We start from the raw sequence: 21,451 nt of genomic DNA, 5'->3' as shown, positions 1-21,451 counted from the left end.
TGCATCAAATCTGTAGATTGCTTTGGTTAATATGGTCATTTTCACTGTGTTGATTCTTCTAATCTTTTGAGACGGAGTCTTGCTCTGTCGCCCAGGCTGGAGTGCAGTGGCCGGATCTCAGCTCACTGCAAGCTCCGCCTCCCGGGTTGTCGCCATTCTCCTGCCTCAGCCTCCGGAGTAACTGGGACTACAGGCGCCCGCCACCTCGCCCGGCTAGTTTTTGTATTTTTAGTAGAGATGGGGTTTCACCGTGTTAGCCAGGATGGTCTCGATCTCCTGACCTCGTGATCCGCCCGTCTCGGCCTCCCAAAGTGCTGGGATTACAGGCTTGAGCCACCGCGCCCGGCCTGATTCTTCTAATCTATGAATATAGGGCATATTTCCATTTGTTTGTGTCATCTATGATTTCCTTCAGCAGTGCTTTCTAGTTCTCCTTGTAGAGATCTTTCACCTCCTTGGTTAAGTATATTCCTAGGTTTTTTTTGTTGTTGCAGCTATTGTAAAAGGGATTAGGTTCTTGATTTGATTCTCACCTTGGTCATTCTTGATGTTTACTAGTGCTACTGATTTATGTCCATTGATTTTGTAACCTGAGACTTTTACCGATTTCATTGATCAAATCTAGGAGTCTTTAGGGTTTTCTAAGCTAAAAGATTATGTCATAGGCAAACAGAGATAGTTTGACTTTCTCTTTTCTAATTTGGATGCCCTTTCTTTCTTTCTCTTATCTGATTGCTCTGGCTAGGACTTCCCAGTTTTATTCTAAACATGCATGAAATAAGAAGTAAAATGGAAAGTAATTGATGATTAGTTTATTCCATATCTCTCATATGCAGAAAAAATTAATTCCAAATTCAATGCTGAAACACACATTATCCTTTACTTTTATATTAAATATTAGATCCTGTCTTGTTCCAAAAAGAGATTTTAAAATTGCTTATAAAATACATAAGAATCAAGAAGATAAGTTGAAAGTGTTACCAAAAAGAGAAACATAAAAAGGATGGGGGTAACAGTTATTAGACAGCTTAGCCTAGTCTTGGATTACAGTAATCTGCAGATACATGCTGTGTGAATGACATCTGAAGGTGTTATCTTACACTGTAAATGATTTTTTTGGCTGCACATACAATATTTCATAAAGATGAAAATGCATTTCTAGTGAATTTCTAAATTTGTTTGTAAACAGTAACTTCTTTTAAATTAGCTAACTCTGAATGATCTGTTCTAATTAACTAATTTTCAACTTGCATAACATGTGAAAAAGAAGTAATTTTCTTCAACTTGTTACTTTACTGAAAAATTTCAAATATGCTTTTCCATAATATTTACCAGGGTTACTAGTAACCGAAACTTACCAGGTAATGGACTGTTTCTTTCCTCACTACCTTTTAAATATATATGGCCCTTGGAAGAGATTGAAGTGAGAAATTAAAAACATGAGAACTAGAAAGGAAACAAGAGCATAGGAGTTTCTATGAGGATAATAAACCCACATGGGAAGAGCCAGATAACAAAATCAACTTTTTTATTTTCTAACAAAACACATTTTAATATAATCCATATTTAACTGCAGACTTGCCTTAAAACAAGAAAAAGAGGAGAAAGGAAATGCTGATATGTTACATAGTAAAGATAGTGAACGGTTAAGAACAAAAGAAGAGGAATGTAGGAAAGCGGTTGAAATGAAGCAACGATTTAAATGGATGCTGAGAAGACTCGCTGAGGAATGGAAGACACTAGGAAACAACTTCGAACTGGTAAATTAATCTTTGGTGAAAACTTCATATTTCTATAATTTTTTTGGCTTCATGTATATAATTTAGGTTTAAAACAAACCAAAACTGTTATCTCCTCTTAAAAATGAACCATGGCATTTATAGCTAAAATTATTTACTGTAAACCTTGGTATCTAGTAGATGCTTAGTCTATTTTTCCAGAATGGATGATAAGTTGAGTTTAATCACTAACATAGATGTTCATTTGCACATTGTTTATGTTAACATACAGGCTAGACAGCTTTGAAACTATAATGACACTAGTTAAATGTTTTGAAAGAAATTTTATTTCACAATGCTGTATCTTCCCATATGTAAGAACTGTTTTTCTCTTTGACAAATGTAGCTGTCATGTGTGCAATTAAGATTTGAACGATTCTTGAGGGGTAAAAGTTCTTGTGCTTTAACAAGCTACTTCCTTTTAACCATTTTATAAGAGAGGGTCTGCTCTTAATTAACCTTTTAGACTTTCTTTTTCAGTGCTATTAGACCAAAACCTCCATGTTATCTCTAGGTTGTGCAGGAGAGAAACGATATCCAGAAGCAACTTTCTGAAGAACAGAATGCCAGAATATTACAAGATCAGATTCTGACCAGTAAACAAAAGGAGCTAGAAATTGCTCAAAAGAAAATTAATTCTGAAGTATTTTCTTTAGTCATTTTCAAATATATTTTTGTATGTGAATGTATTTTTAAAAAACAACTCTATGCAACTTGGAAAGTATAACGGATTTTTGAACCACACATGCACACACACACACGCATACACACACACATTTAAGGGTAGTGATAGTGGTTCTGGCAGTTTTGGCCCATTGGATAAAATCATGTTCTTTTCTTTTTTTTTTTTTTTTTTTTGAGACGGAGTCTCACTCAGTCGCCTAGGCTGGAGTGCAGTGGCACAATCTTGGCTCACTGCAAGCTCCGCCTCCTGGGTTCATGCCATCTTCCTGCCTCAGCCTCCCAAGTAGCTGGGATTACAGGCGCCCACCACCGCACCTGGCTAATTTTTTGTATTTTTAGTAGAGACGGGGTTTCGCCATTCACAGGATGGTCTCGATCTCCTGACCTTGTGATCCATCTGCCTCGGCCTCCCAAAGTGCTGGGATTACAGGCGTGAGCCACCATGCCCGGCCCAAAGTCATGTTCTTAATTCAACTCTGCAAGAGTCAAGTAGTGACATTCACAGTGGCCTTATCCAAAGGAGAAACCTTTGTTATTTTTCATAGGAATTAATGATCTTTCCACAATCTCAAAACCCTTGCTACTAACAACAGACGTTCTAGTTTTGAGACATGATTTCATCTTCCTAACATATTAATGGAGAGGTTACATTATTATTTCCATTGGTAGTAAAGATGAAATGTAAAGCCAGTTCAGAGGCTATACTTCAGATGCCATTCCCCTTACTTTTGAGGAGAGTAACAGTTTGCTCCAAGTAACTTCTCATATCAGTGCAAAGAGCTTTGAAAACAATGATATGCCATAATATAAACTTAGTGATAATTTATTGGTAAGTATTTTGTTCCCCTATTTCATGCTTATTTCTGTTTCAAACATTATAAAGAAGAAACAGAAGTTATTGCTATATTTCTATATTTACAACACAGAAGTAATCGTGATTTGGTGGAAGAGCACTAGAAGTAAAGTAAGAGAACCTAGGGAAAATCCTGCAGCTTGCATATTTTTTGACCTCTCCTTTCAGAATTGTGACATAAATGAGTTCAGTGATATATGTACAAGTGCTTGGTACAAGGCCAGGCGCAGGGGCTCATGCCTGTAATCCCAGCACTTTGGAAGGCTGTGGTGGGTGGATCACTTGAGCCCAGGAGTTCCGGACCAGCCTGGGCAGCATGGCGAAACCCCATCTCTACAAAGAGTACAAATAAATTTAGCTGGGTATGGGGGCGTGTGCCTCTAGTTCAGCTACCCAGGAGGCTGAAGTGGGAGGATCACCTGAGCCTGGGAGGCCAAGGCTATGGTAAGTCTTGATTGTGCCACTGCCGTCTAACCTGAGTGATGGAGTGGAGACCCTGTCTCGGAAAAAAAAAAAAAAGGCCTAATATAATGCTTAGATTTAGCATTTATGAATAAATGTAATTCTTATATAACTGACAATAAAAATGTTAGAAAAATAAAATGGCTATAGAATATTCTCAGGAAAAAAAACAGAACTTAAAGTTGGGAAATTTCCTTTGTCCAGATATATGCAAAGCTACAGCTTTTACTATAGGGTGGTGTATAGGTTAGATGTCAGAGTGTAAAGCCAATTTTTTAATGTAGTCACATTTATTAATCTTTCATTTTATGCCTTTGAGTTTGTTGTAATTCAGGGGAAGTCTTCCAATTCTGAGATGCTTAAAAATGCTCTAGTCATTTATTTTTTACTTTCATGGATTCATTATCTTCAAATAAATTTATGCAAGTTTTGGGAATTTATGTTCTATGAGGTTTGAAGTTTTGATCCAATATTTTTTTCCAGTTGGATATCCACTTATGGCAATCTTTTCATTGTATACATGTTCAGGTTATTCTTTAATTTCAGAGGAAATCATGATATGTCATTTTATTGAGTGCTACTAAATGTTTCTTTTCTACTTAGATTTCTCATAGGCATAAGAAAGAAAAGGATCTCTTGCATGAAAATTGCATGTTGCAGGAAGAAATTGCCTTGCTGAGACTGGAAATAGATACAATAAATAATCAGAACCAGCAAAAGGAAAAGAAATATTTTGAAGATATTGAGGTTGTGAAAGAAAAGAATGATAACCTTCAAAAAATTATAAAACTAAATGAGGAAAAATTAACAAAAACAATACTGCAGTACAGTGGACAGCTGAACGATCTGACAGCTGCGAACAAAATACTCAATTCTGAACTGGAAAATAAGAAACAGAACCAAGAAAGACTGGAAATAGAAATGGAATCATATCGTTGTAGACTGGCTGCTGCTCTACATGATTGTGATCAAAGTCAGACATCAAGAGACCTAAAACTTGATTTCCAGAGAACAAGACAAGAGTGGGTTCATTTCCAGGACAAAATAAAGGTTGATATGTCTGACCTACAAGCTAAGACTGAGATTCTTTCTGAAAGACTTTCTAATGCAGAAAGTAAAATCAGCAGCCTACAAATTCAGCTCCATAACACAAGAGATGCTGATGAAAGAAAGAGTTTGATTTTGGAACGTTTGCAAAGAGACCTCAGTCAAATACACTGTGAGAAGAAAGAAATTGAACAAATGTACCAAACTGAACAAAGCAAACTGAAGAAATACATTGCCAAGCAGGAATCTATAGAGGAGACATTATCTCAACTAGAAAGTGAGAATACATTGCTTCGACAGAAACTTGATACTCGCAAGAAAGCTAACAGTCAGGAAAAGACAGTCAGTACTATCCAAGACCAATTTCATGCTTTTGCCAAAAATCTTCAAGCTGGGAGTGAAAAGAAGATTCTTTCACTACAAGAGAAGAACAAGGAGTTGAGAGATGAATATAGTCATTTACAAAAAAGAATGCATCAATGTGAGAAAGAGAAAGCACGAAGAAAAGTAAGTATTAAGAAAGATAAAATATTTTTCAATCTTCCTGATAGAAAATGTAAAGTCATATTTGGTTATGGCTAAATGGTGTATCTGTAGCAGGACAAGCCGCGGACAAAACCCCTCAGACACGGAGATAGTGAAGAGAGTGGCTTTAGTCAGCTGGGAGCATCGGCAGGCTAGCGTCGTAAAATTCGAGCTCGTCAGGTGCTCAACTTCTGTCCCTTTTAAGGACTCACAACTCTAAGGGGGTCCACATGAGAGGGTCGTGATTGATTGAGCAAGCCAGGGGGTACGTGACAGGGGCTGCGAGCACCACCACCGGTCAGAGTGAAACAGAACAGAACAAAGTATATATATTAGAGTTAAATCTGACTACCATAATTTAATAATAAGGTGATTTATAAATCAGTATTTTTTAGTAGAGACGGGGTTTCACCGTGTTCGCCAGGATGGTCTCGATCTCCTGACCTCGTGATCCGCCCGTCTCGGCCTCCCAAAGTGCTGGGATTACAGGCTTGAGCCACCACGCCCGGCCGATATTTTCCTTTCACAATACTTACCAGAAAAACAAGGTAATGTATTATTTTACAAGATGGTGCTGGGCGGCAGAGCAAGACTCCATGTCGTGGGCAGGTGGGGATTGGGAAAAAAAAAAAGCAGATGTGATGCAAGGGAAGAATTTTGAAGAACTATTTTTAAAAATTTTTTTTGTTGTTTTTAGTATTTCTAGATAGGTTTTTAGTATTTCTAGATAAGTAGAAATACTTTCTTAGTATTTCTAGGTAAGTGGAAAATTTGTTTTTCAGTATTTCTGAATGAAGTTCTTCAACTTCAACAGACATCATTCTATATGAAAGCAATAAAAATGCAATGTGAAACACTACAGAAGAATAAGAAGCAGCTGAAACGAGAAGTAGTAGACCTCAAAAGTTATATGGAGAGAAATACGTTAGCACATGCTGAAGCTGAACAGCATAAATGGTTGATTGAAGAAAATATTTAAATATTTTCATTTCCTTCATTCTTATAACTAAATTGATCTTCCATAATAATAATTATCACTAGAAAATCATTTGATTACTAAAGCCAGTTGGCATAATACAAGACTAATAGAAAAAGTAAAAAAAAAAAAAAAAAAAAAAAATTGTGATTTAGAAATTATACCATACCGTTGAACTGCTTTTAAGTTACATTGTTCCACTTTTAAAATGTAAACTTGATTCTGTCATTCTTTGGATAATTGTTCTACAATTCAGATTCAAGTATTAATGCAGTTGGTACTGATAATATGTTAAGCTTGAGCTTCCTTCTTTCTTCACATTGTTCTTAAAATTGTTCTCTGAATCACACACTTAAAATCGTTCTCAGAATCACTGACTCCAAACAAAAGGAAACACACAGTAATTATTCAGGTTATAATTACTTTTAAAATGTTCCCTTTTAATTTATTTTAGAAAGAAGCAGCAGCATCTCAAGAAGAGTTAGCACAGTTAAGGGAGAATAATACTACAGCAAAAACTCAGATGGAACTCACAATCAAAGATCTGGAATCTGAAATCTCCAGAATAAAAACTTCGTCAGCCAACTTTAATAAAACCGAATTGAAAAGATATAAGGAACTCTACCTAGAAGAAGTAAAAGTTAGAGAATCCTTGTCAAATGAACTGAATAGGTAAGTCAATACATGGAATCATAGAAAATAAGTTAAGCTCATTAATTTTCCTTCAAAAGCATAACTTTTAGTGAAACAGATTCAGGAGATTTGTGGGAAGTGAAAGCTAACTAGATTATACAATTTTGGAAAATTGTAAATTATAAATAGTAAATAAGCTTAACCTTTAAGTAAAATTGAAAATAGTAAATGAATGTAACCTTTAACATCTTAGTCCGGGACAGTTCATGTCTCTCCAGCTTTTGGTTTTACGTGACTTCCCCCCACCCCTTAATATTCTTACATAGTTAACCTGATCTATTAGGGTTTCAGCTAAGTATTTGTGAAGCTTCATAATTTAGACAGTGACACCATTATAAAAATTGTTGGTCCGTATTCCCTTTATTTGAAATATTAATGAATTTAATTTTTGGAAGATGACAGCTGAAAACCGAAAGGGTCAAGTACGACTACTCTGGGCACATTCTGGCACTCAGTAAATTCACTTTGCTTGATTGTGATCATTAGAGGGTGCCTTGAGAAGAAGTGTTCTGTATAGTTTTTCCACTCCACAAAAAGGCACACTTGTGAAGTAGAGAATGATTAACATAGGGTTGAAGGGAAGTATAACTTACTAAGTGATAAAAAATAGCACCTTGGTCAGCCTGAGGGGGTATGTGGAAGACAGAAAAGGCAGGCCCCACCTCTGGTGCATGGGCCACAGTGTTAGGAGCTGATTGTCCTCGATGCTGCTTTAGTTCTGTTTGATTTCAGCAGTCTTATTCTCCCCTAGGAAAAGTTGCCCTGAATGATTCCTCAGTGCCAAATGCTCAATTTTTTTCCAGATAATGGTTGAAAAGTACAAGGGCGGTGAAAACAATTGTTTGAAAATGTCTTTGAGAGATAGTTTTTTAGAAAATCTCTGTTTTACTAAATACAAGTATTTCTAGCTTGTATTTTTACTTTTAGTTTTTTAATTGTATATATTTAAGGAGTACAGCGTGATGTTTTGATATATTTGTATGCAATGAAATGGTTATTTTGTCAAGCTAATTAATATCTTCATCATTTCACATAGTTACCCTTGGAATACAAGTAATTCTAATGGCATCTTAAGAATCTTATAGCCGGGCGCGGTGACTCAAGCCTGTAATCCCAGCACTTTGGGAGGCCGAGACGGGCGGATCACGAGGTCAGGAGATCGACACCATCCTGGCTAACACGGTGAAACCCTGTCTCTACTAAAAAATACAAAAAACTAGCCGGGTGAGGTGGCGGGCGCCTGTAGTCCCAGCTACACGGAGGCTGAGGCAGGAGAATGGCGTAAACCCGGGAGGCGGAGCTTGCAGTGAGCTGAGAACCGGCCACTGCACTCCAGCCCGGGCGACAGAGTGAGACTCCGTCTCAAAAAAAAAAAAAGAATCTTATAAGTAGAGTCATTCCAGACAGGCAACAAGTGTTAACTGTGAAGCGATACATCATTGATAGTCTTTTCTGTCCCCTCCCTCATTTGAACTACTTGTTTGTTAGAAATCCCGCTAGAAATATATGTACTTCTTTAGAACAATGTTAAAACTATAATTGGATACAGTAGGCATGCTCTAACACATTTTCAGAGTTAAAGCATGGCTTATGGTATCTTCTATTTACTCTTATGGCAACTTTTAGAACAATTGAAGTCATTTAGGAATCATTTAGGAAAAAATGAAATACTAAGCATTTGTCTTTTGCAATCTTCATAGAGCTAATGAGAAGATAGCAGAGGTCAGTGCACAACTTACTGTGCTGAAAGAGCTGAAGAGATCTCTGATTGGATGAGCGGAGGCAAGATGGTGCACTTCCGGGTTCTTCATCCCCCCCCCCAACTTTTCCCGCACGCGCGAAAATGCAGCCGGCGACCCGAGAAGGTGCAGACCAACTAGGCATGCGCCAGGTGATGTCAATCCGAAGAGACCAAGAGTTACCCGGTCGCACCTGTGGAACGCCCCCGACACGTCCGTGCCCCGCCTATGGCCCTCCCACTCCTAGAAAAGCCGCTCCAGAGGGACGCCACGCACGGCCTTCCTCAGTCCTTCACTCCTGTCGGGATGTCAGGACTCCAGGAACACCGTCCGAGAGCCCCACAGGGGGACTCTGTCGGCCTTCCTTGCCGGAGGCCGACAGACCTCTTCCCCACACCTTAGGTGACCAAAATAAACTTGCAGTTTTGCTCCTACACTTGCCTAGTCGCTGGTTCTTTTGTGCCCGCTCTGGTGGTCTTAGAAAAACAAATCAGTTGGTGCCGAAGACCCGGGAGGAGAGCCCTCCTCAGCCTCTAAGGGTTGAGGAACCTCCTCCTGCTCCCACACGGCAGACGGACCAGGACCTGAGACCCGCTTCCCTCTCTCACGGCCTCTCTGGGGTAAGTGCCCTTGTCTCCTCTTTACCTCCCTCGGCCAGAAATCCTGCGCAGGTCCAGGTCCATTTGGAGCCACCATGTGGCTCGGGAGACCCGTTCAGGACGGAGACGTCCGCCTGAAGGTAATCTCCACTTTGGCTCCATGAGCCTCCAGTCTGTCTCTGCTGGTTCCAAAGGACGCTTTGAAGCCAGGCAGGGATCCATTTCCATGTCCATTGTGTAAGTAAAGAGGAAACAAACGGGAAACCCCCAGTCCAAATTTCCAAAGAGCACCCCTTAGGGTGCCTCCTAGCCAATTTAAAAACCTTACAGCTTGAACAAGACCTTAGGAGGAAGCGGTTAATTTTCCTTTCCACTGTGGCGTGATCGACCTCAGCAATTTCTGCCAGTGGCTAGGCAAGTGGTCTGAAATTAATTACATACAAGGCTTTTGGGCCTTACGCTCTCGTCCGACCTGCCGTATACTCCTCCTTCTCTCCCCGCTCTCTCCACCCCCCCTCCCTTCCTGCCCAGACTCCTCCTTCCTCCTCCTTATCTACTAGTAATCCACTCGGTCCCATGCCTCCTTCCGGGCCCCCAACTGGCTGTCTTGAGTCCCCTGTCTCTGCCCACACCCTCTACAGTGTTAGCACCTTTGCGAGAGGTGGCTGGGGCGGAGGGGGTAGTCAGAGTACATGTCCCCTTTTCACTGGCCGATCTTTCCAAAATTGAGAAGCGTTTAGGTGATTTCTCAGCTAATCCTACCATATACATAAAGGAATTTAGATACCTTTGTCAGCCTATGACTTAACTTGGCATAACCTCCAGGTTATCCTAACCTCTACCCTAAACTGACTGAGGTTCTAACCCAGTATACCCGGTTAGATCCGGCCTCCCCCACAGGGGCCACCATTTTGGCGTCTTATTTTATTTCTCAATCAGCTCCTGACATTCGTAAAAACTTCAAAAGGTAGAGGATGGTCCACAGGCACCAATACAAGACCTGGTTAAATTAGCCTTTAAGGTCTATAACTCCAGAGAGGAGACGGCAGGCTTGCCTCAAACAGAAGTTACAGCTCCTACCAGTGGCTTTACAGCCCAGTCGTAACCCCAGGCCAGAGAGTACACACTCCGCAGACTCCAAGGCTACGAAAGGAGCCTGCTATAAGTGCGGCAAGGCAGGACACTATGCCAACAGGTGTCCGCAAGGTCTCCGAGCCCCAACGCAGCCTTGCTATAAGTGCAAGGCATCAGGACATTGGGCCAGTGAATGTCCTAACCCTCGTCCACAGCAACCCCCTGCCCTGCTTGCTAGCAGGGAGGACACTGGAAGTCTGATTGCCCCACCCTGAGAACAGGTGCTGCGTCTCCACGTGACCCCTTTCCCAGGATCCTGGGAGCTCCTTCCAGCTCCTACATCTGGACAACACTACAACTGAAGGTGCCGAGACTCGGGGACCCCCATCACCCTCGCTGAGCCGCGGGTAACTCTCCTGGTAGCGGGTAAGACAATCAATTTTTAATCAACAGCGAGGCTACCTATTCTGTTTTGCCGTCCTTCTCTGGACCTAGCCTTCCATCCAATATCTCTGTAGTAGGAGTAAGCGGAAAGCTATCCACTCCACAAAAACTCCACTCCTTAATTGCTGCCTGGCCAACAACTACTCTGCACACTCGTTCCTCATTCTCAGCTAAAAAGGGCCCCTACCGAAAGCAATCAGTGGAAATCAGTTTGGCTTTTCCCCACTCGCCTCAAACTTACTAAATTTCTTAACTATCATACTCCTCAACCTTGCTGGGACCTTCCTTCTGGGTTTTTCCCCTATTCCAACAAATGCTTCCATTCCTCGTTCCTATACTAATACTGTGCCTCATTTTATTTTTCATCCGTTGCGTCCAAATGCCAACCATGGGCCCCGACCTTAACGACGCCCTTAACAGCAGGAAGTAGCCAGACAGACCACGGCGCCCCTTATCACTATTACCAATAAAAGGTTGGAATGTTTGGATGAGCGGAGGCAAGATGGTGCACTTCCGGGTTCTTCATCCCCCCCCCCCCAACTTTTCCACGCGCGTGAAAATGCAGCCGGCGACCGGGAAGGTGCAGACCAACTAGGCATGCACCAGGTGATGTCAATCCGAAGAGACCAAGATTTACCCGGTTGCACCTGTGGAACGCCCCCCGACATGCCCGTGCCCCGCCTATTGCCCTCCCACTCCTAGAAAAGCCGCTCCGGAGGGACGCCACGCGCGGCCTTCCTCAGTCCTTCACTTCTGTCGGGATGTCAGGACTCCAGGAACACCGTCCGAGAGCCCCACGGGGGGACTCTGTCGGCCTCCTTTGCCGGAGGCCGACAGACCTCTTCCCCACACCTTAGGTGACCAAAATAAACTTGCAGTTTTGCTCCTACACTTGCCTAGTCGCTGGTTCTTTTGTGCCCGCTCTGGTGGTCTTAGAAAAACAAATCAATCTCGATTCGCTCCTTGTAGTACAAGGCCCGTCCTAGAGCCACCTTGTGCTGGAAATCTTAATTATAGTGAATATCTCAACAGAAAATATATTCCAAGAAAAAAGAAGTCTGCTCCTGAGAGCATGGAGAGCTTCTTGTTGAAGGTTCGTTAACTTTTTTCCTTTGGTGTTCACATTTCTGATCTAATTCTTGTATGTTATTTGGTGAAATACTCAGTTACTTAATTGTCTTGTGTATGGTCAAGTAAAGGTAATAATTATCTGTGTTAATAAAGAGAGGAGAAAGAAATTTTACAGTTATTTTTAAGTCCCTGGAGCTCTCATTCATAAGAGATTACTCCTTTGTTAACTTTATTCAATAAATGTAACCAAACTGACACATTTTAAATTTCTTTAAAAACTACAATTAAGTTAGATTTTAACCAAAGGTATACTTTGATGTGCTTTGTCTTACTAACTGATTTTAGTTTGTCTGGGGTTCACTTTTCTTTTTTTTTGAGACAGAGTCTCGCTCTGTCGCCCAGGCTGGAGTGCAGTGGACGGATCTCAGCTCACTGCAAGCTCCACCTTCCGGGTTTACGCCATTCTCCTGCCTCAGCCTCCCGAGTAGCACCTCTCACCAGGTCACAGATAGGTGAGAGACAAACAGTTGCACTCTGTTGAGTTTCTGATTAGCCTTTCCAAAGGAGACAGTCAGATCTGCATTTATCTCTGTGAGCAGAGAGGTAACTTTGAATAGAATGGGAGGCAGGTTTGCCCTAAGCAGTTTCCATCCTGAGTTTTCCTTTTAGCTTTTGGGGGCCAAGATATTTTCCTTTCTTTTTTTTTTTTTTTTTTGAGACGGAGTCTCGCTCTGTCGCCCAGGCTGGAGTGCAGTGGCCGGATCTCGGCTCACTGCAAGCTCCGCCTCCCGGGTTTACGCCATTTTCCTGCCTCAGCCTCCCTTGTAGCTGGGACGACAGGCTCCCGCCATCTCGCCCGGCTAGTTTTTTTTATTTTTTAGTAGAGACGGGGTTTCACCGTGTTCGCCAGGATGGTCTCGATCTCCTGACCTCGTGATCTGCCCGTCTCGGCCTCCCAAAGTGCTGGGATTACAGGCTTGAGCCACCACGCCCGGCCGATATTTTCCTTTCACAATACTTACCAGAAAAACAAGGTAATGTATTATTTTACAAGATGGTGCTGGGCGGCAGAGCAAGACTCCATGTCGTGGGCATGTGGGGGTTGGGGGAAAAAAAGCAGATGTGATGCAAGGGAAGAATTTTGAAGAACTATTTTTAAAAAATTTTTTTTTGTTGTTTTTAGTATTTCTAGATGAGTTTTTAGTATTTCTAGATAAGTAGAAATTTTTTTTAGTATTTCTAGATAAGTAGAAAATTTGTTGTTTAGTATTTCTGAATGAAGTTCTTCAACTTCAACAGACATCATTCTATATGAAAGCAATAAAATGCAATGTGAAACACTACAGAAGAATAAGAAGCAGCTGAAACGAGAAGTAGTAGACCTCAAAAGTATATGGAGAGAAATACGTTAGCACATGCTGAAGCTGAACAGCATAAATGGTTGATTGAAGAAAATATTTAATATTTTCATTTCCTTCATTCTTATAACTAAATTGATCTTCCATAATAATAATATCACTAGAAAATCATTTGATTACTAAAGCCAGTTGGCATAATACAAGACTAATAGAAAAGTAAAAAAAAAAAAAAAAAAAAAAAAAAATTGTGATTTAGAAATTATACCATACCGTTGAACTGCTTTTAAGTTACATTGTTCCACTTTTAAAATGTAAACTTGATTCTGTCATTCTTTGGATAATTGTTCTACAATTCAGATTCAATTATTAATGCAGTTGGTACTGATAATATGTTAAGCTTGAGCTTCTTTCTTTCTTCACATTGTTCTTAAAATTGTTCTCTGAATCACATACTTAAAATCGTTCTCAGAATCACTGACTCCAAACAAAAGGAAACACACAGTAATTATTCAGGTTATAATTACTTTTAAAATATTCCCTTTTAATTTATTTTAGGAAGAAGCAGCAGCATCTCAAGAACAGTTAGCACAGTTCAGGGAGGATAATACTACAGGAAGAACTCAGATGGAACTCACAATCAAAGATCTGGAATCTGAAACCTCCACAATAAAAACTTCGCCAGCCACCTTTAATAAAACCGAATTGGAAAGATACAAGGAACTCTACCTAGAAGAAGTAAAAGTTAGAGAATCCTTGTCAAATGAACTGAATAGGTAAGTCAATACACGGAATCATAGATAATAAGCTCATTAATTTTCCTTCAAAAGCATAACTTTTAGTGAAACAGATTCAGATTTGTGGGAAGTGAAAGCTAACTAGATTATACAATTTTGGAAAATTGTAAATTTAAATAGTAAATAAGCTTAACCTTTAAGTAAAATTGAAAATAGTAAATGAATGTAACCTTAACATCTAGTCCAGGACAGTTCATGTCTCTCCAGCTTTTGGTTTACGTGACTTCCCCCCACCCCTTAATATTCTTACATAGTTAACCTGATCTATTAGGGTTTCAGCTAAGTATTTGTGAAGCTTCATAATTTAGACAGTGACACCATTATAAAAATTGTTGGTCCGTATTCCCTTAGTCTCAAAATATTGGTAAACCTGTTGGTAAAAAAAAAGAAAAACTGACTTGACACCTAAAATTTGTAAAGGCATTAGATATCATTATCGCTCTCACCACGAACTATCTCAGGCCCTGTTCTGGGCATTTAGTGAAAGAATACCTATTCTATAAAAGGTTTAAATAAGAGCACTCCAGATAGAGACACTGGCAATAAGTTTGAAATATTCCCACACCTTTCATAATTAAGTAGATAACTCTAACTTGCCAGATGCTTCAAAAAATGGGTAGTAATTTCTGAAAAGAAATCAAAGTTGCAGTTAAATAACTCTATATTGTTTTCCTAATTTTTAATTCTAGACATTACTGAATGAAAGAAACTAAGATTGAAAACTGGCTCTAACCTATATTCTTGTTTTCATGTAAATTTTCTGAAATCTTTGTGTCTATATGAATAAAGAAATGTTAATCATAATAAATATCATAATATTTTTCCAGTGGAACTTTCACATGGCATCACAACAATACTGCTTTCTTCAAGTATGTATTAAAGATTCTGTGCTGAATTAATAGCAAAGAACATACTTTAAAATTACTATTTTCTAAAGGTAGATAATGGAGAGTTCATTTTAAGGAACTATTCATTAAAGTGAAAAACTGATTAGACCTTGATAAAAGGCAGAGTTTTGATAAGAATGGGAAAGTAAAGAATCCATTGCAAAATATGACTTGAATTGTTTAACCTCTGTACTAATAAGGGAAAATATCACACTTTTGAAATGATGTAGATCCAACAGACCAATATTGATTGTACTTTTGTGAGATTAATCTAAACAGCATAACACATATATGTTCTCCATTATCTAAACTTAACATAGGAATTTATGTGATTTTCTTAAATATAAGCATTCTTCAAGTTAGGTCTAGTCTCTAAAAGTATTATTTAAAGGCCACGTTTTGTAATTGATGCTCCTTACCATGATAATGTCTCTTCTTAAACATTATAAATAATATTTGTCTTATTTCAGATGAAGCAGAAGTTGGAAAGTGATCTAACTACAGAAGCAACAGGTATGTTACCAAAATTTATGAATTAAATTTGGATTAAGTAATATATGTCTAAAATAAACTGCAAATGACATCTCTTTCCATTCTTGGGCTAATAGATACTACATTAAATATTCTTTCTTAAACACATTTGATGAAAGATGTGAAAAATTGAACATGTATAATGAAGAGCATACTTATGCCTCATGAATTCATCATGTTCCATAACTTGAAAAAAAAATCAAGAAGTCTGGCTCTATACTTCACTTCTACCATCCCTATGGAACTGTCAGCCAGCACACACACTATTCTCAGAAAACAAAGATATCATCAACTTCTTAGGGTTATGGTAGTGATTTTTAAGGCCAAAACACTCCAGTCTCCTCTAGTAACCTAGTCAAGCAGTTACAGTTTATAAACAGTCACTTGAGAGGGAACACTTGAAGTCTCCAGTCATTTACAGTGTCTTTGGTTTACTTTTGCCCTCAGGAAATGTTCCAAAATTCTTAACATGGAATATAAACACCTACGTTCATTTGGTTCTTGTCATGTTACTCAGGTTTATCTCTCACCACTAACTGTACTCTGCCACTTTGCTCTAGCATCCAGCCAAACTGGACTGCATAGAACTCCACAGTGGGGGGATCGGTGGTGATATCCGCTTTTTCATTTTTTATTGCATCTATTTGATTCTTCTGTCTTTTCTTCTTTATTAGTCTTGCTAACGGTCTATCAATTTTGTTGATGTTTTCAAAAAACCAACTCCTGGATTCATTGATTTTTTGAAGGGTTTTTTTTGTGTGTGTGTCTATCTCCTTCAGTCCTGCTCTGATCTTAGTTGTTTCTTGCCTTCTGCTAGTTTTGAATGTGTTTGCTTTTGCTTCTCTAGTTCTTTTAATTGTGATGTTAGGGTGTCGATTTTAGATCTTTCCTGCTTTCTCTTGTGGGCATTTAGTGCTATAAATTTCCCTCTACACACTGCTTTAAATGTGTCCCAGAGATTCTGGTATATTGTGTCTTGGTTCTCATTGGTTTCAAAGAACATCTTTATTTTTGCCTTCATTTTGCTATTTACCCAGTAGTTATTCAGGAGCAGGTTGTTCAGTTTCCATGTAGTTGTGCAGTTTGGAGTGAGTTTCTTAATCCTGAGTTCTAATTTGATTGCACCGTGGTCTTCGAGACAGTTTGTTGTGATTTCTGTTCTTTGACATTTGCTGAGGAGTGCTTTACTTCCAATTATGTGGTCGATTTTGGAATAAGTGTGATGTGGTGCTAAAAAGAATGTATATTCTGTTGATTTGGAGTGGAGAGTTCTTTGATATCTATTAGGTCCGCTTGGTGAGACCTGAGTTCAATTCCTGGATATTCTTGTTAACTTTCTGTCTTGTTGATCTGTCTAATGTTGACAGTGGGGTGTTAAAGTCTCCCATTATTATTGTGTGGGAGTCTAAGTCTCTTTGTAGGTCTCTAAGAACTTGCTTTATGAATCTGGGTGCTCCGGTGTTGGGTGCATATATATTTAGGATAGTTAGCTCTTCTTGTTGAATTGATCCCTTTACCATTATGTAATGGCCTTCTTTGTCTCTTTTAATCTTTGTTAGTTTAAAGTCTGTTTTATCATAGACTAGGATTGCAACCCCTGCCTTTTTGTTTTCCATTTGCTTGGTAGATCTTCCTCCATCCCTTTATTTGAGCCTATGTGTGTCTCTGCACGTGAGATGGGTCTCCTGAATACAGCACACTGATGGGTCTTGACTCCTTATCCAATTTTCCAGTCTGTGTCTTCTAATTGGAGCATTTAGTCCATTTACATTTAAGGTTAATATTGTTATGTATGAATTTCATCTTGTCATTGTGATGTTAGCTGGTTATTTTACTCGTCAGTTGATGCGGTTTCTTCCTAGCATCGATGGTCTTTACAATTTGGCATGTTATTACCGATCATCTGAAGCCTTCTTCTCTCAACTCATCAAAGTCATTCTCCATCCAGCTTTGTTCCATTGCGGGTGAGGAGCTGCGTTCCTTTGGAGGAGAAGAGGCACTCTGATTTTTAGAAGTTTCAGCTTGTCTGCTCTGGTTTCTCCCCATCTTTGTGGTCTTATCTACCTTTAGTCTTTGATGATGGTGATGTACATATGGTGTTTTGGTGTGGATGTCCTTTCTGTTTATTAGTTTTCCTTCTAACATTCTGGACCCTCAGCTGCAGATCTGTTGGAGCTTGCTGGAGGTCCACTCCAGACCCTGTTTGCCTGGGTATCACCAGCAGAGGCTGCAGAAGAGCAAACATTGCAGAACGGCTAATGTTGCTACCTGATCCTTCCTCTGGAAGCTTCATATCAGAGGGGCAGCCACCTGTATGTGGTGTCAGTCAGCCCCTGCTGGGAGGTGTCTCCCAGTTAGTCCACTCCAGGGTCAGGGACCCACCTGAGGAGGCAGTCTATCTGTTCTCAGATCTCAAACTCCATGCTCAGAGAACCACTACTCTATTCAAAGCTGTCAGACAGGGATGTTTAAGTCTGCAGAAGTTTCTCCAGCCTTTTGTTCAGCTATGCCCTGCCCCCTGAGGTGGAGTCTACAGAGGCAGGCAGGCCTCCCTGAGCTGAAGTGGGCTGCACCCAGTTTGAGCTTCCCGCCACTTTACTGACTCCAGCCTCATTAATGGTGGATGCCCCTCCCCCCAGCCTCACTGCTGCCTTGCAGATGGATCTCAGACTGCTGTGCTAGCAGTAAGCTGGGCTTCGTGGGTGCGGGACCCTCCTAGCCAGGCACGGGATATAATCTCCTGGTGTGCCATTTGCTAAGACCGTTGGAAAAGCACAGTATTAGTGTGGGAGTGTCCCAATTTTCCAGGTACCGTCTGTCCCAGCTTCCCTTGGCTAGGAAAGGGAATTCCCCAACGCCTTGCACTTCCTGGGTGAGGCGATGCCCCGCCCTGCTTTGGCTCACACTCCGTGGGCTGCACACTGTCTGACAAGCCCCGGTGAGCCCCAGTGAGATGAACCCAGTACCTCAGTTGGAAATGCAGAAATCACCCGTGTTCTTCATTGCTCACATTGGGAGCTGTAGACTGGAGCTGTTCCTATTTGGCCATCGTGGAACCTCCCCAGATTCTTATCTAATAATAACTTATCATTGTAGTCATACATACTTTTCATTTTTTTTTTTTTTTTTTTTTTGATACGGAGTCTCGCTCTGTCGCCTGGGCTGGAGTGCAGTGGCCGGATCTCAGCTCACTGCAAGCTCTGCCTCCCGGGTTTACGCCATTCTCCTGCCTCAGCCTCCCGAGTAGCTGGGACTACAGGCGCCCGCCACCTTGCCCGGCTAGTTTTTTGTATTTTTTAGTAGAGACGGGGTTTCACAGTGTTAGTCAGGATGGTCTCGATCTCCTGACCTCGTGATCCACCCGTCTCGGCCTCCCAAAGTGCTGGGATTACAGGCTTGAGCCACCGTGCCCGGCCTTTTTTCATTCTTATTAACACTGAAAAAACTCTCAACTCTTTTTTACTGACTTACACTTAGTTAACTATGAGATATATAGAATATAATTATTTGGCCAGGCATGTTGGCTCACATCTGTAGTCCCAGCATTTTGGGAGCCCGAGGCAGGCAGATCACTGGAGCCCAGGAGTTTGACAGCAGCCTGGGCACCATGACTAACCCTGCCCCTATAAAAAATACAAAAACTTGCCAGGCACAGTGGCTCATGCCTGCAGTCCCAAGTACCTGGATCTGAGGCAGGAGAATTGCTTAAGCCTGGGAGGATGAGACTGCAGTGACCTGTGATCACACCACGGCACTCCAGCACAGGTGGAACAGTGAGACCCTATCTTAAAATAACAATAATAATAATAATAACAAAACAATAATAATAATATAATTCTTGCTTTTTCTTTTCAGCTGCTACTGAACCTGAACCATATGCAGCTTCTCCTCTAGAATCTGCATACTGGAAAAATCGGAATCAAGATCCAGTGTTGTAAGCAACAAAAGAATATGCACAGATTTTATACAGAAAATACAAGATCTGAAAGATAAGGCAATTTTATTTCTGGACTGTTGACATGATATTTTGTTTCCCATTAAGTATATGATGTGAACATTTTTACTAAAGGGGAATATTCTGTATTATACATGTCTGATGAAAATTTATATAGTATTTTAAATAATGTTTCTTGGCCTCTTCAGCTGACTTTTAAGTGATTTTGCAAATGAAAACCACTATTATTGAGTTTTACTTATTCGAACCACCCACATGTTAGCTGTTCAAACAGCCAAATAATCAAGTTGCCATTAACAATTTAGTGGAGTCAACTGATGGCTTATTTGTATTTTATAATTTTTATCTTTATATATAGTGATAGATTTAAGTTTAGATAGACATCATTTTGGTATACTGGTACTGTGGTCATTGTCAATGTTTGGATGTATTGCCATTGTTATAGTGTAATCAAACTTAGATAATTTTAATTTTAAGCACTGATTTATATAGATCTTTTCCTGTGGAAAAATAAAGTTTGCCTAAGCCTTTTCATTTTTTCTATTTATTGTTTCATTCCTTTATTTGATTAACTTTTGGGAAACAGTCTTAAAATTGCAGAAACTTTCCACATTGTAGGAAAAATAACTTTCCCCCTGTGGGCCATTTGAGAGTAAATTGCTGACATTATGCTATCACATCTGATATCTTTAGTGGGCATTCCCACAAGTCAGGACATTTTATATAACTTACTTCATAACCAGAAAGTTAACATCAATACATTTGATCATTTAATTCTCCTTTCCTTTTCAAGTTTTGTTAATTGTCTATAATGTTCTTTGCAGCAAAAGGATCCCATTCAGGTCCATTAATTGCATTTAGTTGTCTTGACTCTTTCAGTCTGAAACAGTTCCTCAGTTTTTCTTTGACCTTTATGACCTTAAGTCTTTTGAAGAGTAAAGTCCAATAATACAGAATGTCCCTCCATTGGATTTCTCTGAATTTTTTATGATAAGATTTAGATGATAATTTTTTGAGGGCAAGAGTATCACAGAAGTTATCTCATGATCTTCTTAACTGCATTCTATCAGGTGACCTTCAATTACTATTATTTTTTATTTCCATCTTTTATTATAAGTTCAGGGGTGCTCATGCAGGATGTGCAGGTTTGTTATACAGGTAAATATGTGCCATGGTAGTTTGCTGTACAGACCATCCCATCACCTAGATATTAATTAATAATAGTCCAGCATCCATTAGCTATTCTTCACGATGCTCTCCCTTCTCTCACCCACCACCCTACCACGTGCCCTGTGTGTGTTGTTCCCCACCATGTCTCCATGTGTTCTCATTATTCAGCTCCCACTTATAAGTGAGAGCATGCAGTATTTCATTTTCTATTTCTGCACTGATTTGCTGAGGATAATGTTCTGCAGCTCCATCCATGTCCTGGCAAAGGACATGTCTCATTCCTTTTCATGGCTGCATAGTATTCCATGGTGTATATGTACTACATTTTCTTTATCTAGTCTATCATTGATGGGTATTTAGGTTAATTCCTTGTCTTTGCTATTGTGAATAGTGCTGCAATAAACATACGTATGCATGTATCTTTATCTTAGAATTATTTATATTCCTTTGGGTATATACCAAGTAATGGGATTGCTAGGTTAAATGGTATTTCAGGTTCTAGGTCTTTGAGGAATCACCACACCATCTTCCACACTGGTTGAACTAATTTACATTCCCACCAACAGTGTAAAAGCATTCTTGTTTCTCCATAATCTTGCCAGCATCTTTTTATTGTTTTGAAATATAGTCATTCTGACTGTTGTGAGATGGTGTCTTATGTGGTTTTGATTTGCATTTCTCTGATGATCAGTGATGTTGAGGTTTTTCTGTTTGTTGGTTGCACGTATGCCTTCTTTTGAGAAGTGTCTGTTTGTGTCCTTTGACCACTTTCTAATGGGGTTGAGTTTGTATTTTTTTTCTTATAAATTTG

The 21,451-nt window shown here is 39.8% G+C and overlaps 1 protein-coding gene across 1 annotated transcript in view; it reads left to right on the top strand.

The window, feature by feature from the left end:
* The window catches only part of CCDC144A (coiled-coil domain containing 144A), a 39,803-nt gene extending 19,920 nt beyond the window's left edge, over window positions 1–19,883 (top strand). Inside the window, exons 5-12 of the mRNA XM_033185288.1 lie at window positions 1,577–1,738; window positions 4,380–5,380; window positions 6,132–6,322; window positions 6,780–6,997; window positions 8,719–8,778; window positions 11,823–11,967; window positions 15,455–15,497; window positions 19,371–19,883. Coding sequence (XP_033041179.1) covers window positions 1,577–1,738; window positions 4,380–5,380; window positions 6,132–6,322; window positions 6,780–6,997; window positions 8,719–8,778; window positions 11,823–11,967; window positions 15,455–15,497; window positions 19,371–19,453 — 1,903 coding nt within the window. The 3' untranslated portion in view covers window positions 19,454–19,883. The remainder of the gene's footprint in view (window positions 1–1,576; window positions 1,739–4,379; window positions 5,381–6,131; window positions 6,323–6,779; window positions 6,998–8,718; window positions 8,779–11,822; window positions 11,968–15,454; window positions 15,498–19,370) is intronic.
* The last annotated feature ends 1,568 nt before the right edge of the window (window positions 19,884–21,451 follow it).

This window comes from Trachypithecus francoisi, unplaced genomic scaffold (assembly GCF_009764315.1).
Source record: "Trachypithecus francoisi isolate TF-2019V2 unplaced genomic scaffold, Tfra_2.0 Lachesis_group20, whole genome shotgun sequence".
Taxonomy (NCBI): Eukaryota; Metazoa; Chordata; class Mammalia; order Primates; family Cercopithecidae; genus Trachypithecus; species Trachypithecus francoisi.
This window is presented reverse-complemented; position numbering and strand designations above follow the sequence as displayed.